This window comes from Haliaeetus albicilla, chromosome 11 (assembly GCF_947461875.1).
Source record: "Haliaeetus albicilla chromosome 11, bHalAlb1.1, whole genome shotgun sequence".
In the NCBI taxonomy this organism is placed as follows: domain Eukaryota; kingdom Metazoa; phylum Chordata; class Aves; order Accipitriformes; family Accipitridae; genus Haliaeetus; species Haliaeetus albicilla.
This window is the reverse complement of record NC_091493.1, coordinates 34,994,764-35,017,149: the sequence shown is the minus strand read 5'-3', so window position 1 is coordinate 35,017,149 and position 22,386 is coordinate 34,994,764. Positions and strand designations below refer to the sequence as shown.

The 22,386-nt window shown below is 42.5% G+C and overlaps 2 protein-coding genes across 2 annotated transcripts; both read left to right on the top strand.

The window, feature by feature from the left end:
• Positions 1 to 190: 190 nt before the first annotated feature.
• On the top strand, positions 191 to 6,130 carry PRDX3 (peroxiredoxin 3). Its single transcript, XM_069797095.1, has 7 exons — positions 191 to 243; positions 319 to 397; positions 582 to 723; positions 1,499 to 1,634; positions 3,429 to 3,532; positions 4,596 to 4,761; positions 5,273 to 6,130. Exons 1-7 carry the CDS (start codon positions 208 to 210, stop codon positions 5,324 to 5,326), a joined length of 717 nt encoding a protein of 238 aa, XP_069653196.1. The 5' UTR covers positions 191 to 207; the 3' UTR covers positions 5,327 to 6,130.
• Positions 6,131 to 7,058: 928 nt separating this feature from the next.
• SFXN4 (sideroflexin 4) lies at positions 7,059 to 20,434 on the top strand. Its single transcript, XM_069797094.1, has 14 exons — positions 7,059 to 7,197; positions 7,288 to 7,353; positions 8,926 to 9,000; positions 9,961 to 9,987; positions 10,087 to 10,141; positions 10,941 to 10,966; positions 12,988 to 13,038; positions 13,124 to 13,189; positions 13,305 to 13,373; positions 14,628 to 14,718; positions 16,388 to 16,503; positions 17,498 to 17,583; positions 18,693 to 18,807; positions 20,034 to 20,434. The coding sequence occupies exons 1-14, from the start codon at positions 7,159 to 7,161 to the stop codon at positions 20,109 to 20,111; spliced, it is 960 nt and encodes a 319-aa protein (XP_069653195.1). The 5' UTR covers positions 7,059 to 7,158; the 3' UTR covers positions 20,112 to 20,434.
• The last annotated feature ends 1,952 nt before the right edge of the window (positions 20,435 to 22,386 follow it).

The following is a 22,386-nucleotide window of genomic DNA, read 5'->3' as shown; positions in this document are numbered from 1 at the left end:
CCCGCCTCAGCACGGGGACCGGCGGCGCCCACAGGCTGAGCCCAGGGCAGGTCCCCCTCACGGAACCGCTGCCGGGAGGAAGGAGGCCGGCCGGAGCGGGGGGGAAGGTGAGATACGGCCGGCCGGCCGGCCCTCCCGGCGGGGGCGGATCTGGAGCCGCCCCGTCCCTCACAGCGCCCGGCTCCGCCCGCCTGTGAGGCGCTCAAGATGGCGGCCGCGCTGGGAAGGCTCCTGCGGAGCGCGGTGAGTGAGCGACCCTCCCCGGCCGCCCCCGCGCCCCCACCGCCGGCCCCTCTGACCCTCCCTTTCCCCCTGCAGGTGCCCGCTGCTGCTGCCGCCGCCGGGAGGAGGCTGACGGCGCGGTCCCTGCCCTGCGCCCGCCGCCAGTTCAGCCTCGGTAAGCGCGGGGAAGGGCGGCGAGGACGCGCACACCCGCCTCGGGGCTCGCCCCGGGCCAGGCGGCGGGAACGTCTCCGCCGGACCCGGCCGACCTTGTGGCTGTGCCCGGGAGGAGGAGGAGGCTCGGCCCGGCCCCGGGGCTCGGCTGGCGGCCCTCAGCGCTGTTTTCTCCCCCCCCGCAGGCTCGTCGCGGTTTACTCCAGCCGTTACACAACACGCCCCGTTTTTTAAAGGAACGGCCGTTGTTAACGGGGAGTTCAAGGAGCTGAGCCTGGATGATTTCAAGGGGAAATACCTGGTTCTCTTCTTCTACCCCCTGGACTTGTGAGTGCGGGTTTCTCCCCTTTTGCATGGGCCTTCTGCTTTGCTGAAGGTCATCAGAAGCGCTGCAGATCACCGCTGTCTGAAGTGGCAGTTTTTACCTCATTTGGGGTAGTCTTGCAAGGCAGATATGTCTGTTTCTAGAGTGTGAGAGATAAGACTTGGGGGCAAACGGCCACTGTGTTTTAAAGCAATGGATCTGGTGGCTGGAGAGCATCTTCTAGCTGCTGGGACTGCTTCAGAAGTGGCCTTGCAAGCGTGGTTCCCCTTACAGTCAGATCCCAGGGGTGAGGGCATTGCCTTGCAGCGTGGGGTCACGTTGGAGACTCTCTCCTTTTAAGCAGCTGGGCCAGCAGAACTGCAGCTGGACGGCTCCAAAGCGAAAGGTGAACAGATGGGGCTGCGCCTGTCCAGAAGACTTGAATCACCAAGAGCATCCTGGTGTATTTGGGCATGTGGGGGAGGATTTAACTTGCAGTCCTTTCTGCTATAGCTTCCAAACACTCTCTGTCTAGAGAGTGTCTAGCAGAGACAGTTTCTCCATCTTTCCAAAGTCTGTCTAGAACTGAGTTGGAAACCGGTATGCCAGTGAGGTGGCTATGGCTGTTGCTTTGAGACTGACGGAAACTAATTTTGAGCAGGAAACATGGTTAAAGTTATCAGGCTAAAGAAAATGCTCTGTTGCGTTAGTGCCTAGAAACAGATACAAGAGTCTTTTCTAAAAAATTCTGTGAAAAGATTGCAGAATCATTACAACCTGTTCTCTCTTCCCACCCAGCACCTTTGTCTGCCCCACAGAAATTGTGGCTTTCAGCAACAAAGCAAATGAATTTCATGATGTGAACTGTGACGTGGTGGCAGTTTCTGTGGATTCTCATTTTTGTCATCTGGCCTGGATAAATACGCCACGAAAGGTACGAATTGAGCAGCTGTTTGGGGCTTTCTCTGTTGGTTTGTTTTCTTTTCACAAGAGCTCCTGAGAAGAAGAGTTGAATAAACAATTGTGAAAACACCAATTTCTGTAGACTGCCTAAAGTGATACGTGAGGTGATTGACTTCTACCTTTGATGACATAAACAAAGATTGAGGTCAGAATTTCTTGCTCTTTAATATTTGTGGGGTTTTTCCATCTTTGTTTTGCTTTCTTAATAATCTTGTAGGTTACATCATATTGTTGTATGTTTATCATGAAAGACAAATACTCAGTATACATGTCACCTGAGCTGCTTGTTACAGCTGATGGTTTGTGTGCACCATCACAGAAAATGAACAGCAGCTGTTAGTCATTATTGTTAACCAATACCTAACAGCGGTGGCTTCAGAATGGAAGCAGAATAATAACCAGTTTGTTGGAGCACTGGTATTATTAACTCTTACTTGCTGAAATGGTTCTGCTTTTGCAATACAAACGGATGTCCTCAGCTTTTTTCAGGGAAAGAAAGTGATAAAGACGGCCTTTTACTGGAGAGGAGCCTCCTTCAGATATATATAAAAATACGTGCTTTTGATCACGTAAAGCATCTCACTAGTTTGGTTAGTTGTAGAGAGTCAGAAGCATCACAGGAAGGTGCAGAAGCGCCTGAGCTATCAGTCGTTACCCATGGGGTTGTGCGGGCAGCAGTCTGCAGCAGTGCTTGCAGACTGGGGTGCCTTCAGGTGCATAGCTCTGCTGTTGTAACATATACGGGAGGGAGAAGAGTTTCCTAGATTCAGTATGGCTTGGCTGAGCCTATCAAGAGTATTTAATTTTCTGTGTCCTTTGTTCAAAGCTCTAAAATGTGATTGTGGACTGACTTCACCGCTTTATGCGAAAGCTCTTCAGTGTATGCCACTGCTTGGTGCATGTGTAGCAAAATGCCCTGCGAAGGGTGGAAAGAATTCCATGGTGGCGCAGACAGGAAACCAACACCCGGAGAAACTAAGGCCTTGGTTTCTCCGACATCTGTGTTCAAAGCTCTGTGTATGAGAACTTGATTGCAGGCAAGTGTTTGCAGGATCAGGGTCTGAGTGACTGAGATTACACAATGATTCACTGATGATGCCAGGAATAGAAAAGCTAACAAACTCCGGGCTTGTTTCAAGGATAGAGAGCTTATCTCTCTCACAGTTCCACTATGTTGCAAAACTGAAAGAAATCTTAGTTGACTCTCCAAATAGTATTTAAATTGATTTGGGGGAGGAAAAAAAAAAAGTACATACAGTATATAGAGAGCAGAAGAACTCTGACATGCCTAGTGTGGCTGTTAGAAGCCTTGAGTTTTGTCTGTTCATAGTACACAGGTTTGTTTTCCCTTCTCTCCCCGCCATATTCATCTTGTTTAATTTTGAACACTTAAATATGCAGTAGAAATTCTTGTATTCAAAGCTCCTGAATAGGGTACAAGGGAAATCTTCCTGAAAATTTGACTGTTATCATATGTAGTTTTTTACCACCAAAATATGCAATTCTAAAATGCTTGGTGCAAAAGAAGTTTTCATGTACTACAGAAGCCAAATGTGCCTGACTAGTTTTAAAAAAAAAAAAAAAAACAAACCAAAACCAGCCAAACAACAACCCCCCCCAACCCCCTGTGGTTCCTTTCATGGAGCAAATGGCATGAATATGTTTTGTCGTTAGTATGTCTTCAAGAGCACTGTATCCAGCAACTCCAGAAAGACAATCCTAAAAAGCATTTTGTAACAAAATGGAATCTTACTTTGTCTTCTAGAGCGGCGGTTTGGGCAAAATGAATATTCCAGTTCTGTCAGACCTCACAAAACAAATCTCCCGTGATTATGGGGTGCTACTAGAAGGACCGGGCATAGCACTAAGGTAACACATGATTGCCAATAACTCAAGTTACGACACAGCCCAGCCTAAAACAACCTGAGCCGTACTGTCCCCTCCTGCAGGGGAAACTGCACAAGGATCAAATGAAGACTGCAAGATGTTACTTTTTCTGCAGAACTTCTGCTGGATCCCACCCTAGGAAAAGGGCACATGGCCATTATGGCCATTAAGTTGAGGGTGGTTCCAGGCCTCTCTGAGAATGCATGCAGGGGAAGGCCAGCTATTCTGCTCTGAGTGAGTGGGAGAGCTCTGTGTCACTAAGGAAAACAAGAGTAGGATAGAAGACCATTGTACAATTTTTTACATTTTTTCACAATTTAGGTCTGTCCCTTTTTTATGTTTGTTTGTTTTCTTTCTTCTGAAGGGAGAAGAGACTGCCTTAATTCCTGTGTAAGAAGTTTCTAAAGTGGTTGTCCTAGAGGCCACTACAGTCAATCCCATAATTATCTAGAATAAAAAAATTAACATTTCCTTCTCCACTATGGGAATACTTATTAAAAGGAAATAGTGGTCCCTGAGAAACACTGCATTGGGTAGGAGTCTTCTGGAGACCTTCGGTTCCTGATCTCTTTGAGTCAGGAACTTCTGACATTTGTTTGTTGACAAATTAAGTTAATTAGTATGGTACGACTGGGACTTTTGTTTTTCACAAATGTTTATATGCAACAGGATTTAATTTAGTAGCTTAATGCATAAGCAGCTCTTCACTCAATACCTTCAGATTTTCCTGTCAAAAAGACAGGGGAAAGATGCCAGCTATCAACTTTGAAACATAGGTGGAATTAGAAGTTATACCTTTGTTATACATCTGTCTCAATTTAATAGTCTTTATGAATACTTTGTAATTTCACGACACCATACCAGTTGACTGGTTCTTGGCTTTTGATCACTTCACTAACAAACAATATTGTCAAATGCTGTATTGCTACTCCTAACTCTGATACTTGCATCTAAGAATAACTACCTTGCTGAAATAGTTCATCCAGTTTCTTGTGTTTGCTCTTGGAACATGATTTGCATTCCCTAAATTCTTGCTCAATTACAGAGGTCTCTTCATCATTGATCCAAATGGGATCATCAAGCATCTGAGTATCAATGATCTCCCCGTCGGTCGCAGCGTGGAAGAGACCCTCCGTTTGGTGAAAGCATTCCAGTATGTGGAAACACATGGAGAGGTTTGCCCGGCAAACTGGACTCCAGACTCCCCTACAGTAAGTGTCTGCTAAATATCACTTTTCTAAATATAGACACTGGCATGTTTCTCATGTCTGAAGGGCTGACAACTACTTTTAAGATGAGGTGCTTGACTGAATCTGTGCCTGTTGTCTAAATCTGAGGCTTTTATCAGTTGGACCAGTTCAGTATATTTGTATGATACTGAGTGAGTCATTCCTGTGAAGAAAGTCACCAATTTCCTTTTAGAAGGCACGAATTGTATTCAAAACTCTAAATTTGACTTGCACTATCCACCAGTTGTCTTCAGATTTCTTACTTATTTAATACCCTTCTGGATATTTAGCAGGAAAAATGTGTCATATACTTGAAATTTGCAAGCAGGAGCTTGTACATCATTTAGGCTTTCATCTTGCAACCAAGTGCAGAAACAGAAATAACCTATTGTTTTTATAAAGTATGCATGGATTTTCTTGGATAAAGTGTTAAATCTGTAATTTTTTAATCTTAGTTATAGCATATAATAACTAAACTTTTGTTTCTTGACAGATCAAGCCAAGCCCAGAAGCTTCTAAAGAATATTTTGAGAAAGTGCATACATAAACGCTCAAATATGTGGACAAAACTCTTAGTTACCATAAACTGAAGACATCAGGAAGGCAGCTGTGATTGTATGAAAAAAAAAAAAATCAAATCAAAGGTCTCATTTTCTCATGTTTAAGAAGAAATTAAATGTTGAAATATTTACTGACTCCCTTGTCTTGCTTTAAAAAGAAGGCTAAAAACTAAGGCTTCTCCCTGCCCCCCCCCCCCCCTTTTGCAACTTCAGTTACATGAATTTCTGTGACCACTAGTCTTCTTCCTGAATACAACAAGTACACAAAATACAGTTGTCTTCAACTGGGTTTTTCCTTCTTCCTTAACTAGTTTTGGACCAGAAAGTGTCCCACGTTTTCTTTTCTCACATGAAAAAAATTCTGGTTTCTGTATTGTCCCCATTGTTTCTAACTCATTACAGAATTTTGATATGTGGTTTCTAATTAATTTTGCAGAGGAAGAGATGAATGTAACAAGTAAAAAATTTTAAAAATCTCCATTTTTTTGTGTGTAAATGCACTATAACTTGAATGTAAATATGTGCCATTTTAATCCTGCATATAGTCAAAGATGCAGTGCAGCTACATAGCAGTAATAAGCATGAAGAACTTCCATTCCGCTTGGGAGATGGTAAAAACTTGAACCCCAAAAGCTTATTTACTGGAGCTTAATGAGTCTTCTGTCACTTAAAGCATTGCTTATTTGCTTGAATCTGTCTCCAGGAAAAACTTAAAAGGTGAAATGTTGTACTGCTTGAAAACAGTGTAGCATATCTCTAGCTATAATAATAAATCTTAATATTGACTGGCAGTGGGGTGTGTTGCTTTGCTTTTCTTTCACTTTTTCCCCAAAGAGTCCTGTTTCTCTATTTTGAAGAAGTTGGATAAGTTGCATTGCCGTAGAAACTATTTTCTGTACCTTTGCTCACAGTTAGCAGTTGCCACTGCCTTTTTGTGCATAGGCCATAGACGGTAAGTAGCGGGTATGCTGCTGAAGGGCTGGATAAATCGATACAATACTGAATGGGTTTGTATTTTTCATTTTCTGCCCTTTCGAGCATGGGAAGGACTTTAAGATAAACAGAAGCACGAGGGAACCACCTTGTCAAAGTGGTATTTGCGTCCTAGGTCAGCTTTACAATGGGTATCAGTGTTGCAACATAAGGGGAAGGATGAAAAAACGAGCCTGACGTTGTGGGGGGCCCGGTGATGCTTCAGGTGTCACTACTTGCAAATCTCTCTTCGGTCCCAGTACTTCTGTTTTGTGTAAATCCACTAGCATCCATGCAATTTTTCCAATACACCCGATCTCCTGGACCTACAGTACTGAGAAGCGAAGCCCCTGCGCGGCTCAGTGAAGGAGCGTAAGGTGCCGGTGGTGTTGGCGGCAGCCATCTGTGCACGCAGCCCTTTTACCTGGCTGTTCTCTTTCTCCTACCTTCGTCGTTTTAAGTCAGTGTGGAGGGCGCAGGGGGTTTCTCTGCAGTCCTGCTCCTCGACTCTGCCTTCCCGGGTCGCGCAGGGGGGAAACCGAGGGAAGGGGAAAAGGCGATCGGACCTTTCCTAACCGCGGTCCGCCTCCCCTCCCTCCGGGGCCTGCCCTGAGGGGACCCCCGGGCTGCAGACGGCGGCCCCTCGCTGCCTCTCCGCCCCGGGCCCAGCCGACAGCAGCCTCCCTCCCTCCTCCGCGGCGCCTCAGGGCGGGAAGGCGGGAAGGCGGCCCAGGCGCCAAGCCGACCCCGCCGGTGAGGGGGATGCCGGCGCGGCGGCACCGTGCCCGGGCGGAGCGTGCAGCAGCCGGACCGTCCCCCCGGGCCGCCTTCCGCTTGCAGCGGCTCCATGGACCCCAACCTGCGGTTCTGGAGGACGGAGGGCCAGGTCAGGGGCTGGGGGGGAGCCGGGGAGGGCGAGGGTGGGCGGGCTGCCTCCGAAATAACGCCTCGCCTCCCTGAAACGTGTCTCCGTCAGTCTTTTTTCCAGAGGTTTCTTCGCTGGGTGGACGTCTTGGATCCCCTGCTGCTCCTGAAGTCCTCCGTGAGTACCGCGGCTCGGCCTCGTCCGTCGGGGTGTCGTTCGGAGCCGTGGCCGGTGACGGGAGGTTTGGCCGTCGACCTGAACCAGCTTTGAGTTTGCTGAGGGCAGAACAGCGGGGCAGGCTGTTCCTGAATAATCTGCCGCTCGGGTGGAGGACTGAGTGGTGATGGGGAGCTGTGGCAGCGTCGGGGAAGGCAGGTTTGCTGAAATGCATCGCAGGCACCCAAAATCTCTGCTGGCTAATCCGCACACCCATCCCTAATCTGGAGGTTGATTCTCCTCCAAGTGAAAGGAACCCTGCCCTAAGAGGGAGCACAGCTGGTTTGCAGGCCCTTTCTATACCAGAGAACGATTATTACAATTTTAACGTTAACTGCTGAAAGTGTGACACTAAACACGTTGTCGGTCACAAAGTGTAGCTTCTAAACTTCAGGGACTGGCATGACAGCAAAATTCTGGGGAAGATGCGCTTTTCTGTCAACCCACTCCTCTGTAGTTTTGTCAGGGGTGACAGAGGAAGAAGCACAGCACATTGTATGAGAGTCGGCTGGCTGGTCAGTGTGTTAAAGGAATTTTTGTTTATTGATTTGTTATTTATTTTTTAAGGGAAAGCTCCATTAAAGCAAAAGAACGCTGTCAACATGTGCATACGTGAGATATGTCCTTGTCACTTACAGAGCGTGTTGTGTGTATCTATTCATCTATCTCTCTGTATGTGTATATATGGTACAAATATATACCTCCATCTATATTTACATATACAAATAATAAAATTTAGTAAATGTACATTACATATATGTAAACGCCAACAAAAAAATTTTATAGTACATTCAGGGATTTGGAGATCTGGGATTAGTTCACACCTCCTTAAATTCAAATACACTGTTGCAAAGAGAGGTGTGCCTGTTGAAGAAAAGTCAGATCATCTCACAAATTCTCCTAAGTGGGACAGCTTTTTATGTAGGCTATGGATAAGTACATGAGGTTACAGTTCTATTCTCTTTGTTTAAGTGTACCTGTTTTCCATAATTAAAAGCTTAAGCCAAGCTTAAAGGAAGAGTGTAAGATGCAAAACTTATTCACTTGATATTTGTGAACAGGCAGGAACATCTAATGATGTTGTGACTCATTTCTGGTAATTTTAAAAGTCTGCTTTGAATTTTCTTTTTAAAATAGTCATATAGGTGCCTGTGGGGATATCAGATAGTTGCTTTGGTGGCAAATCTTTGAATTTGCCAGCACACATGGATAACTTTAAGTACAAGAATAACGCTCTTGATTTCAGTGAGGTTTTTTGTGTGCTTAAAGTTCAGGTGCATTTATGTAATGGGTTGAAGGGTTGATACTTAAGGGGACCAAGGGGGCCTGAATATTCTAAAAGTTTTTATGACTCTGAATTAGTTGTGTGTCCAGGTGTGTTCTTGCTTTAACTGCTTTGGTGAAGGACAGGTGCATTAGCTTGATGTTCTAGATTTGTATTTAAAGTATCTTATAACTGATATATTGCACCGTAGAATGTTGAGATCTCAGTCATTTTCTTCCCATTGGTTTGTTTTTTTTTCTCAAATACAGGATGAAATAAGAAGAACCAGGTTATTGCTACAAAACAGTGGAAAGACGCTAAGTGAGCCCATACAGAATGATCAGGTATTTTAGAGTGCAGTTTGTAGAAAATAGAGGTGTCTTTTTTTCATGGCTGAAATAGTTGCTATTAGTATAATATCTAGCAGACGAAGTACTGAGATGCAGATACAAGGGATAACACAAGAAAAACTCGTTACTACAGAGATTTTTCTAATCTATGAATCTAGTAGGAATTTCTTTGGATGACTACTGGGTGCCAAATTGCAGTATTTTTATCCTGAAGAATGCTAGGTTGTATATCATATAGCTGAGTTTAAAAGACACTCTCAGATCACTCTAGGAATCATTATGTTAAGCCTGACTGTCCTCAGCTGGGATGATATAGGTGGGTGATAAATATGTAAAATGCTTACTGAGCTCATTTTGAATCTTTGATGTTGCATTGTCATATAGAGGGCAGGCTGGTTTGGTTTCACATCTCATAAAATGAGCAGTAGCGGTACTTGGGTGGAAAACTTACTTGTGGAATTGCAGGAATTGTACTACTTTTGTGCTTAGCCCTCGCTTCGTTAGGAGGAGTCTTTCTTTTGATTCACTGTGGGCGTGGCTCTTCCCATGTGGCATTTTGTATCTTCTCTGTCAAAGTCTGAAGGGAGAAATAAAAAATTCCGTGATTCCAGAAAAGCTGAAGTCTTAACAGAAGTGTTTAGGCTTTTAGCCGTATTTAAGAGTTGTTGTTTTCTGTTTTAAAATATCTACTAGTTTAACTTTTAAAAATTAAGTTTCTGTTCTGCTATAATGTGTACTTTGGTCCTGTTACACAGCACATGGGATGTGAGTTAGTTATATTCAACAAGGAGAATATGGAGAGAAATTTTAGGGAAAAAATAATTAAAGGGGTGTACGGCATTCCATATAGAAGTAAGTTATTGGGGAAAGAAAAAGGTATAATAAATTTAGAAAGAAGATTTTACCCAGTCTCTTCTGAAACTTGATTACTAACCTACTTTTCAAATTGTTTAGACAAAACAAGCCTTCCTACTAAGCCTGGTAAGTTTACAAAATATTTAGAAATCTTTTTTTTTTTCTTTCTTATTTCAAGTGTGGCAAAGGTGGTCTAATTTGACTTTTTTTTTGTTTTTTTTTAAGTCCAGTGTACATCCTGATACAGACAAGATAATTCCTGTTTTGTTTAGACCTCCAGGTAAGTTCCCTAAAGAGAAGTTTTGTGTATTTGACTGAATCATTGAAGGGGAATAGCTCATAGTAAATAGCCACTGTGATAATACACTGATACTCTTCTCCATTTGGAAAAACAAGTAGACTCTTACTTCTGTTAGTTGCATTGTCATGTCTGTTGAATATTTGTTTATTTCTATGGTCCTCCTGAAGAATTTTTCCCACAGTTCATCTGCTCAGCTAGGTGGAAACAGTCTGACCAGTCTCTGTTTTTTGTCACTACAGAATGAATTCCCAGATCCCCCCACATGTAAAACAGTCTACTATAAGCTAAGTTTTCACTCGATGAATGTGGCTACTGCATGAGTTTACTTGCTGTGATGGCAGATAAAGTCTGCTTGGGGTGATGTTTAGGGAGCTAAGACAGCACAGGTTGTTAATCAGATATAACCATACTTAGGCTATTTACTCATTATCTCGTATAACCACTCACAGCTGTGATGGCCTTTGTTGCCGCCTATCTCTCTTTGAACAGAGTGAGGAGAAGCAATTTCTGTTCAAAGCTCAGTTATGTAGGTGCTGAGTAGCCAGGCTGAGTGGAGTTCACAAGGGCTCCTTTTGGCTATAAGCTGTGACCAGGTATTCTGGCTTCTCGAACAAAGAATGAGAGGCAAAGGTTAGAATTCAAGTCCATGATGATGTTTTTTTTGTGGGCAGTGTTTTACATAGACCTGAAACTAGATGGGGGAAGTAAGGGGAATTTTCTGCTCAAAATCTAGACTTGGCAGTTATTTTTACTGAAACGAAGTTTTCTTTCTTTTTAGCCTTCATGCCCATATCTCTTCCATTGGTGAGTAATCATGAAAGATGCTAGTGTACCACAGGGCTTACATTTTTCCAAAGCCAGGGGTTGGAGGGAGGGAGGGAGGGAATAGAAGGTTTTAGGCTTTAGGTATTTTCAGCACAATCTTTTTAAAAGACATCTGTTTTATGGGAACTGCCGAATAATCTAGAAATCAAGCCCTTGGGGAATCTCATTAGAAGTCCAAACTTGTTAGCTACCTTCTTCAGCAGTATTCAAAGAGATTGTTTGTGCATGAAGGTCAGCTTTCTGATGCAAGGTGAAATTTGCTAGGCGTTAAGAGCAAGGCCTGGTTTTAGTCTGTTTAACCTAAAAAAACTGGAACTGCAGTAGGAAGGAGTCAGAGCCTTGTGTTCTGTGTTTCAGACCCAGAATACAAATTTTTTCTTGCGTAGGCTGTGTATTTGCAAGTAAGAAGTGGTTTTGTCAAGAAATTATAAAAGATGTAGAAATAAACTCTTGTTACAGTGCTCAAAAATTGTACCATTTTGATAAAATTTGTAGGTGCAATTATATATATGTTTATTTATTTAGATGTGTTTGCCCTTGGTTTTGGCATGTGAATATACATACTGAGATATGTCATTCCATATAGAGATTACAGCATGAACTTATATGGCACTACTAGAAAGTATAACTGCCATCAAGACTTCCACTAAATTCACTAAGAACAGTAATAGGATTAACAGAAGTATTTCTTTTTGATGTTTACAGCTTAATGCTCTTTCACAGATGTAGTTAGATTCAGCACTGGCATTAATAATAACGGTAGCTGATCCACTAATATTAAATTAACTGCTGAACCTCCTCTGAGGCTTTGGACATTCCATGCCCTCCTCTTATTCAGTGTTTGCCATATCTTGATTGACTCTGTACTTTAAGAGTGTTCCACACCTGGTAGGCCAGACCTCAAGAAAGGCTGTGGTTTATTAAAACCGAAGTTCTTATTTGCTGTCTGAATTGGGAAGTAGAATCTTTTATCTTGGATCAGGTAATCTAGTATTTATATCCCCACTAGCCAAAACAATTTGACCCTTTCTCATTTGCTACGTTAATTACATTTTTACTAGCTTACTTTATTTTATTTGCATCTATTTAAGCTTCTGTCGTGGTTTAACCCCAGCCAGTAACTAAGCACCATGCAGCTGCTCACTCACTCCCCACTCCCCAGTGTGGATGGGGGAGAGAATCGGGGGAAAAAAAGTTAAAAAAGTGAAACTCGTGGGTTGAGATAAGAACAGTTTAATAGAACAGAAAGGAAGAAACTAATAATGATAATAATAACAATAATAAAATGACTACTAATAAAAGGATTGGAATATACAGAACAAGTGATGCACAATGCAATTATTCACCACTCACTGACTGATGCCCAGCCAGTTCCCGAGCTGCGATCCTCTCCAGGCCAACTCCCCACAGTTTATATACTGGGCATGATGTCACATGGTATGGAATACCCCTTTGGCCAGTTTGGGTCAGCTGCCCTGGCTGTGTCCCCTCCCAACTCCTTGTGCCCCTCCAGCCTTCTCGCTGGCTGGGCATCAGAAGCTGAAAAATCCTTGACTTTAGACTAAACTCTACTTAGCAACAACTGAAAACATCAGGGTGTTATCAACATTCTTCTCATACTGAACCCAAAACATAACACTATACCAGCTACTAGAAAGAAAATTAACTCTATCCTAGCTGAAACCAGGATAGCTTCACAGGTACAAATGCATTTTTTTATTTTGGATAAGAAAGCATCTTGCCCAAATATTTTTGCACACAGTGTTTTAGTCACTGTGTCTCTGTGTTTTATACTGGATAGAAAAACTGAATATGTCACATCTGTGGCAAGAAAGTGAGTTAACCTAGAATCAAGGGAAATGGCTTCAGGTGCTGACTGGAGCCTTTGACACTGCTGCAAAGAGTAACATAGCAGTTCTCTTTGTACTCTAGCCCACCACTGCTCACCAAGAACTTCTAGACTCATCAAACCTAATTTTCTTGTGGGGTTTTCTTCTTAGGTTATTACTTCATCTCTTCAGCACCGGGCAAAGCAAACTTTTTTTAGTCAGGTAATTACCTCTTCCTTTCTGCATTTACAAGTCTTCTAGTCTCAATCCCAAATTCATTTTTGCTTATAATCTCTCCTTTCTGCAGCTCGTGTTTCACATGTATACCGCAGGATTTGCCCTAGTAAATGGAAATGGTACCGCAAAGGCTGAAGTATGTGTCAGTTTTTGTTTTTTAAATCATCTGAGTTGTACAAGACCATTTTGAACATGATTTACAAGTGTTTTACAAATGCACTTATGGAGTATGTTTCTTCTGTCCTTCTTAGGAGTACTCGCTTCAACAAAAGCAGATCTTCTGCGGCTTGGGAGCCATTACCTATGCAGCATGTATTGGTGTATGTATTTGCTTAACGATTTCTTTCCTAATAAGCTCTCTTGGGAAGGACTAGATGCTGAGATAATCACACTGCCAGATATCCTTCAGGATTGTGCTTTAATGCTCTGCTCTGATGTCTTGCCCCGGAACTGTTGAGAATAAGAATTTTCCTGATCGTCTGTCAGCCAATACCTTGCTTGGCTTCCTCTGATGCTTCCTCTTGTGTCCTTTTCTTTATTATTCTGCAAACTTAGAAAATGGGTGGTGAGAGGTAATGGCCAGGGATTTACAAACACAGAGTAACCCACTGGGTTGTTGTAGTTGATTTTTTGATGTGGTGCTGTGAAAGAGATCTGTCTAGCTTTAAAAAAGTGGTGACATCTGCAGGCATCTGTACTGGATTGAGTTAGCTCAGATGCCAGAAGCATCACAGCCATGAAAATACTGCACTGGAGGGCTACCTGGCTAGCTCTGTGCTGTGCAGGAGTAGGAATTCGTGGTTTCCTACATCAGAATGAGCTCTGGTATCCTTATGACACTCATTGCAAGTGTAGATGCCCCTGTAATGCATTTCCTCACTCTCCACACTAAACAGTGATTTTTATAAGCCTTCTCGCAGAAAATTATGGCTGTTCCTGCTTTTGTTAGATGGCCTTTCACCTCTGTCCAGTAGGCAAAAAACAGTTGGGCCAGCAGTGCTCAGGACTTCACAGAGGTCTGATAAGGCAGCTATGCCTGTGGGTGAATGTGGGAGTTCTTCCCCTTTGTCCTCCAAAGGAAACTCTGAGCACTCGCTGGTGTCCTGGCCATTTATTCCTAAATGAAACTTCCTGCAAGTGTATTATGGGACTATAGAAACTGCAGAGAATGAGGAACAACTGCACAAGTGGGCCAGGTGTCCTGTTTGGCAGAGAGAGCAGTATGTGTCACAAGGCAATTGGACAGATGTCCAAGGAATATTAGTCAGAGGTAATTGTTTTCCATTTTCTGTCTTTGTATTCATACTGCTATTGTCCTATACATAATAATGTTTAATGCTTTTTTTTATCACAGTATTTTGTATTCTTATCTAAAAGAGCCATTACAGATACCTTCAGTAACTAGAGAAGATACGTATTTTGTTGGAATGTTAAACCAAGGCATTTCTTTATTTTTATAGGTGGTAACTATGTACTAAGTCACAGATTTATGTTCCTAAACTGTTGCATGTACTGAAATACCGCACATATTTTTTTAATAAAAGGTGCCTGTTTGTTTCCTCCCAATGCCTTAGGCTCTTCCTCTTGTCTTCATGAATCGATACACATTGAAGAGTTCGTTAACACAACTAGTCGTCAAAAAACTTCTACCTGCTCCTCTCTTTGGTGAGTATAAAGAAACTGTACATCGTGCAGCTGGTCTGAGGGCCATTTGCTGCCTCCATCTGCCTGCAGAATTTTCTCGCCCTTGCACAGATGTGGTCTGACTGTTTCCTAGCCTTCTTCTCCGACTGCCTTTGCTGGGTACCGTCCTTTCTGTGTCAGAGTTAATACTCACTGATCAGTGTAGCTGACCTCTATTTGATGCTTGCTGTTTTTTAGGTTTAGAGCTGCAGAGTACTTTTCTGACCTTTGTATGCATGACATGCAACTGTTTCTCCAAAGATATCCAGGGATGTAGTTGGCATTTTTCTTTGGCTTGGACATTACACCAGAAACTATCAGAACTGCCAGGAGGGATCAGAGGGCAGTAGCTCTCGAACTGGCATGGTCTGGTGTGGCACATACATTACACTAGAGTGCAACACAGCTCTAGGCTTGCACTGGCATAGTTCCTTACTCAGGTTGGGGCTGTTGCTGGCTACCTAACTGCTGACAGTGTAGAAAGTGAGAGTTGTTACAACAGAATATTATTAACCTTGCAAGGTAATGGGACTCATTTCATTACTGGAACAGCTCTACTGACATGGTGAAGTTTCACCAGGACAAGTTTAACTATTTGATGTCATTAACTGTTTTTCTAATGCCGTTAAAGAAATTTTTGGCTGTTCCTAGGGTGGAACTGGTAAAATTAAAACAGGCATTTCCTTTGTTCCAAGTTATGTGAGATGGCTCCCCAGATCTTTCCAAGGATCTGGATTAGACCTTTCTGACTTGTTTCCCTTGGAGCAGGTGTTAAAATGTGCTTCCATTTTTCTGAAATGTAGAGAGAAGCCTGAGGGTAATTGCTTAATATTAGTCCAGCATTTGAAAAGTGTCATCTGTTACACTGATGTCTTTATTGAATAGCCCTGCCAAAAACTAATAAAAAGAGAAGTCTACTATTTCAAGTAAGGTCAGTTTGCCAGACTATGCCCTGTTATGCCTAGACCTTGGTCTAGAAAAGAGAAAGGAGAAAACCAGCTAGATGACTAACTCCCATTTGATATGGTCTTTATAAGTGCCAGTGGTTTAGGCTTGTGTTTTCAGTGACTGACTGTGGGATGGATGTTTTCAGGTACCTTGTAAAGCTGGGTCTGGAGGAAACTGAAACATTCTCATCTAGGATCCAGCTGAAGCGCTGCCACTTGTGACAGACACACAGCTGGGCAGAGAAGTGCCATAACGGAACATAGTAGAGTGAGCCAGTGTTCCCCTGGTACCCTCCCTTTCAAATCAAGGATGCAGCCTTTACTTAAAAGTCTGTTCCCTTCAGGGTGTTTTCTTCTGTGCTGGATTTTGTGCTGACCAGTACAAAACCCATCCACAATGCAAATCCCTCCCCTTTCTCTTAAGAACAAAGTACTCTGGTTTGAGCTGGATGGCAGTGATTGAAAGCTCCAAGTCCATAATGATAAAGCACCTTTTAGGACTGGGGCCTTAAAATCTTGCTCAAGCTTCTGAAAAAAAGATTAAGATCCCAAGCAGATTTTTATGGGGCAGTCTCTTCTTAAGCTGCCAGGTTATTCAGCTGTGAACTGTTGAAATGGAAATGTAAAATGCACATAATTACGAATGTTATTATTGAGATAGTCCTTTTGGATCTTTTAAAGCAAAATCCTCTTTAACTCTGCAGGCTTGATGAGTGCATTTACTGTGGTGGTGGTGAGAAGCCCAGAATTTGAGAATGGAATTGAAGTGATGGACAGCAATGGCAAGGTTGTAGGAGTGTCACAGAAGGCTGGTGAGAAGGTAGGTGGGGGTGTGGAGGCCTCTCTTGACTTGCCTTTCATTCCCTGCTAAGAGCTGAATGTGATGCTGAGAGTAGATACAGTTGGATATATTGAAATGAGGAATCCCAGATCAGGTGCTGAATCCTTGGGTAGGCTTGGACTAGGTCTCTGGAACCAGGTTCCACAACCTTTGTGTCTTCAGGAGTTAGCAGCCTCCCCAGACCAATATACCGAGTGCTAGAGTTGAGCCACAGAGACACCAGCACAGGCATTTCTGCTTTCCCTGGTCACCTCAGGAGGAAGGCAAGACTCTTGAACCTTCTTCTGCTGGGACACCTCAGAGAAAAGCTCTGTATTGTACATATTGCATACACCTTCTATAGTGGGATTATTAGGCTGTGCCTCCCAAAGGTTAATGCCCTGATCTACAGTGTGCTAGTGCATTTTATCCTTGGGCTCCAGTTGCTGACTAAGCTGACTCTATTTTCTCCTTGCCTTGCTCATCAACATCCACTGTAGAGCCTGGCACAGGAACTAAAGCAAGGAGTCATATTTTATGTGCTATCAGTGACCCTCCCTTTCTATGCTTCTGTCCAGAGGGGACGAAATGGCTAGATGAGCATAAAGATTTATGGACAGCTGGAGAGAAAACTTCAAATTTAACACAGGATAGTTAGGATATCCAGAAGTTATAACCATTTGGAAGAAGTTCAGCACAACTTAGAAAAAAAGCAAGTATCATCAAAAATCATTATCGTGCTAGGAAAACCCGATATGGCATCAGTAGTATCACCCGCCTTTTAAGGAATTTCTTAGTCACAGGTGGAATATTTGCCACTTGTAGTTTAGTTTCTATTTAAGAAAGAATTCCTCTAACAAATGTTTTTATTGCTCATTAACCTGTTGCTTGCAACTCCAGAGTATTACACAAAAAAGTGCTCACAGAAGCATGCAGTATTTGAAGCTGCCCAGAGCACTGCTTTAACAACATTTATTTTCCTCTCTCCCTGGAGGCCGTTAAAGAAACAGCATTGTCAAGAGCAGTCTTGTTTGGGACAACATTCTTCCTGCCAGCTGTGCTTATGTACTTTGTGGAAAGGTAGGAGGTACCGCAAAAGGGCTGGGGGTGCCTGGTCGTTGTGTATTCTGTTTTTTAGTCTGGCTCTTACCACTTGCCAATTTTTACTTGTGTTTGCAGTATTACTTGGCTTGGTAGAACTGATTATCTGGGAAGTTTCTGTTCAGCTACTGTGATTCATTTAGATAAGTAGTAAGATTAATCTGGTTATGCCCACATCCATGCTTTGAGGGTTTGCAGGAGGTTGTGTAAAATTATGAGGATTTCCTCTCTCCTCTCATGCAGGAAACATGTTTGTGCTCTCCTGACAGTCTGTTTTCCAGCACCTAGGTTCCCTAACTTGATTTGACTCCCAGTGTCTGATGTCAAGGTTGTTCACAGCACTTAGCTTAGATTTGTTATTTCTGAAGAGATAATATAGTACTTGAATTTGCAAGTAAAGCTGGATCCCAACTTCCAAAAAGCTTTCCATATATTGTGAAACATTTTATTGCTTTTGCAACATTTAGAAACCCTTTATCATAAGAAGAATTCATTGTATGCTTTATCACAGAGTTCTTAGCCTGCCCTGAGCTTTTGGTAGGGGTCATCTATGTCATGTAAATAATACAGGTAATTTGGTATTGCCTAAATCAATTCCCTATCCCCCTTTATTACTTAAGGGACTCCTGTTATCAGAAGACATAAATGTGGATGTAACATAAAATTTAAAAAATACATCAAGTACTAAATTTTGCACAAGGCAAAGTAGGACTGCCAACAGGACGTAAATCTGAAAGGAAAGAGGATAATGCAAGAAAAATCTAAGTCAAAGGACCGAGACGTTTTAAAGCACTAATACCCCTTCTCTAGTCATTTTGATCTTGCTGTTTATTTTCTTAATCTTGTATTCACAATCAGGGCCTGGAAAATGCTGCAGCTAAATACAAAACAAAGGGAATGAACAGGAAGTTAAGAGTAAGAACATAGGAAGTAAAGTAAAGAAACATCTTGAGGTTTCATAAGCCTAGGTTATTACTAACTTCAGTGCAATTTGAACCACTAAAATAATAGCTAATGCTCTTTGTCTCACTGTCAGATTATTTTTCAAGACCAAACTGACATACTTACCTTTTCAATGTCTTGGACAGAGCAAAATTTGCAAAAACTCCACATGCTTTGGCTTCAGTGAGAATGTTTGTGGTGACGTCAGTACTAGCAGGGATGCTACCAGTCTCACTTAGTATGTTCCCGCAGTGTGGGGTGGTAAGTCCTTTCATCAGAATTGATTTAGGATTATTGTTATATTAAATAGTCATTCCAGAATGATGGCCAGCAGTCGTAAGGCCACACACCAGAAATCAATAGATTTAATGTGGTTGTGCATCTAAAATGGGGCAGCGGAGAGGCTGCTTGTGAAGGCCCATGTACCGGGCAGAGGCTTACAGGACTTTCTAGGTCTAAGTTGCATTGTGTAATTTATATTTATACTTTTCACTGTAGATTTGTCAGATTTTTCACAACAGTCTGAAGCAAGCAAGATCCCGAGAGCTGTCTTAAAGATTAAAACCAAGGCTCTTCCAGCACTGTTTTCAGTCCTGCTGGAGATAGGAAGGATGTAGATGAGAATTTTTTCTTTCATGCAAAATCAGCATGAGCTCATGGGAGGGGTAAACTCACTCACATGCGACATCACTTTGCCTTGCCTTACCGAACTGTGAAGTGTAGTCTGTTCCCTGGGAAAGTACACCTTCCTGGCAGGTTTTAAATGGAGGGTGTAGCCCTTGAACCTTGGGCTTTGGAGAAGGCCAAATGAGAGAGGAGCTTGGGGTTCCTTTCTGCATTTATTTCCTCTCCCTTATCGGTACTGTATGAATATTCTCAGAAAATCACAGACTGGGCTCTTAAAATTTTCAGTGGTTTCTTTTATTTGCCTAAACTTTCTGGCATTGTAATGTCTCTTTTTAGATTTCTTAATCTTTTATGGCAACAAAGGTAAACTGAACATAAATGAGGGGACTTGTGAGAAATTATGTACTGAGAGTATGGCTGGTTGGTTCCCTTTGAGCTTCACAATTGCTCAGCCCACAGCCCAAGTTCTCCTGGGTGAGTCACCCAAATACATTTACAGTTGGACTCTATGATCTTTGAAGGTCTTTTCCAGCCTAAATGATTCTATAGTGAATGGAGATAATGTCACTAATGCTCTGTTTAGATCTCAGAAGTACCTCTAATTTTAAATAAAACATATTTCTTCCCTTATGTGTGTGTGTGTGCATGTAGGGAATGTCAGAGAAGCAAAAAAGAAAAGAAGCCCCAAAACAAACAAAAAATCCCTCAAGCCCCCAAATAAACAAAGAACTCCAAATCCCATACAGTCTTGCTTCTGAACACAGTATTTCAAGTTGTGCAAAGTTCAATGCAGTAAAGAGGACTTAATATATACTTACCAGGATATGGTGGTGTTGATTCCCTTTTTCTATATATTGCAGATAAAGCGAGCAGACCTTGAACCAGAAATCCTGTCCTCTACAGAAGAAACTGAGTTATTCTACAATAGGGGAATTTAGAGATTGGCTTTAATATATAAATGTGTTCTCTGACTGAAGTGAATTCTGAATGTATCAACAAATTCAGTTGGCATATGCGATCGAATTGTGAATTTATGATGGTTTACGTACCAGATTTGGTGTACAGTGCTGTGGTCTGTAAAGAGGCAGACTGCAAAATGATTTTGCAAGTCCCAGCCTACAGGCAGGTATGTACACATAACTTAATGCTGTAAATGATATTTGTACCAGAAAGCACTGTAACACAGCGTTTGTCACAAACTGTGTTCTGTATGCTTCCTCGTGTGATTGATTTCATAATTAAAAGACTATTGAATACAAAAGTTTGTTCTGTTGTTGCTGCAGCTTTTGACATGCTGCTCTCCAGGACCACAGCTGGTAAAGGCATTAACATCAGTAGTCCTTTGGGTAAAGTCAAGCTGGTTCTTCTCAGAACACTTATTTTGTATGTTTCATTGTATTTAGTAGCACTCATTTCAAGGACTAGACATGTGTGAGATAGCTATTAGACAAAGCAACCCCGATGGCAATATAATACCAGTTAAATTTAGTTGTTTAAGAAATGTTCAGGAACCGGGTGTCAAATTTGGCTACAAAGTGACTCCTGGCTTTCTCAACATCCTTGAAGGAGTTGTGAGGCCTGATGCCCTTCTTGAGCTTTAGAACTTGTTTTTTACATTGAAGCCACTGGGAAGTCCTGTGGCTTTCTGACCTTGTGCTGGACAATGAGGAATCCCCACTTTTGCAGGTTAACAGTGTTTATCCAAACAAAAAAAAAAGCTGTCTTTTGAGATGTGGCATAAGGATTAGCCTGTTGATCAGTGCAGTGATAAATTTTGCTGATCATATGAAATTATTCAAGGGACCAGGGCTGCCTGCGAAGAGCTGCAGAAAGACCTTCCACTACCACATGTTAAAACAGGTGAAATACCCAATGGATAAGGGAAAAGTAATGAGCTTGGCAGAGGGAATAATCCAGCTTCATGACTGGCCTGCGAGTGGACTGTTAACACTAGGAGCAGAATTAAGGGTAGTGGCAGATAGCTCAACATGTAGTTGAATTTTGAAGTTCTTACCAAAGGGCATTATGGATATTAAAAGCTGACATGAATTGAAAAGGAGAATGAGCATTTCCATCAAAGGGAATCCACTGAAGGATACTAAATTCATGGAAATTACACCAGCAAAAGAAGATCATAAGCTCCATACTACTGGAGAGCGGAAGGGGTAAACAGCTTATTTGCCTGCTCTCACTCTCTTATGTCTACTTTTGGTGGCCACTGGGATATGACATTTGGCTGACTAGATCTTTGGTCTGGCCTAGTACAGCTGCTTTCATATGGTTTGCTGACCTGCCACAAAATCAAGATCAGACCTTCTCCTGGGGGAACAAGATAGAATGAAGCTCTGCAACTGGCAGGAGACCCTGTGGTTGTGATAACTGTAGGCAGGAGTCATGGGAGAGATAGCTCTAAGATCACTGAAGATGTTATGTGAGGCACTGCTAAGGCTGTGTGTGACAAGGATAAATATGCACTAAATAACATAATAATCACATTCACAGAAATAATTTTACATGTACAGCCTCCAAAGTCTGCCATAATTTATCTTCCTTAAGAGTGCAATACACAGGTCACTGCTCTCCTGTTGCTGGAGGATTAGATTTCTTTTTGCTGTGTGAGAAAACCAATGATTTCCCCATCCACTCCATCCCTACAGGAAGACAGCAGCATAGAGCAAAGGAAGGAAAAATAGCAGGCCTGGTCTCTTGCAGGAAAACAGTTCCTGCTGTGCTTTTGGCACTGAACAAAAGCAGGAAGTAGGGGGGTGAGTTTAGTTTCTTGTCTGAGTTCTGCCTTTTTTGAGCCTTCCTCTAACAACTTACTGCAGCGAAGGGTCAAACAAGGAAAGAGGACAGGGGAGTAGCAGCCCACCCTGATGACCTGTAACTTGAGGGGAGCGTGCTATAAAGCTGTTCCAGGAAGACAGTATGGATACTGTCTGTAAGTTGCCAAGCCTAAGAATGGCAAACCTCCACTGGAGGACTGTAGTGAATTTCTAAAGGGAAAAGATCATTTACACCTACTGAACTCAACAGGGATCGCTTAGCCTTGCCTTTGTGGGTCATGTTCTTAAGTACATAGTAAAATCCCATCGGGGTCAACAACGTAAAAGCAATTGTGCTACATCAGACCAGAAGTCTGCCTAGCCAAATGTCATCTCCAATGGCAGCCAAAAGGGAAGACAAAAAGAAAAGGTCACATCAGCCTCAGCT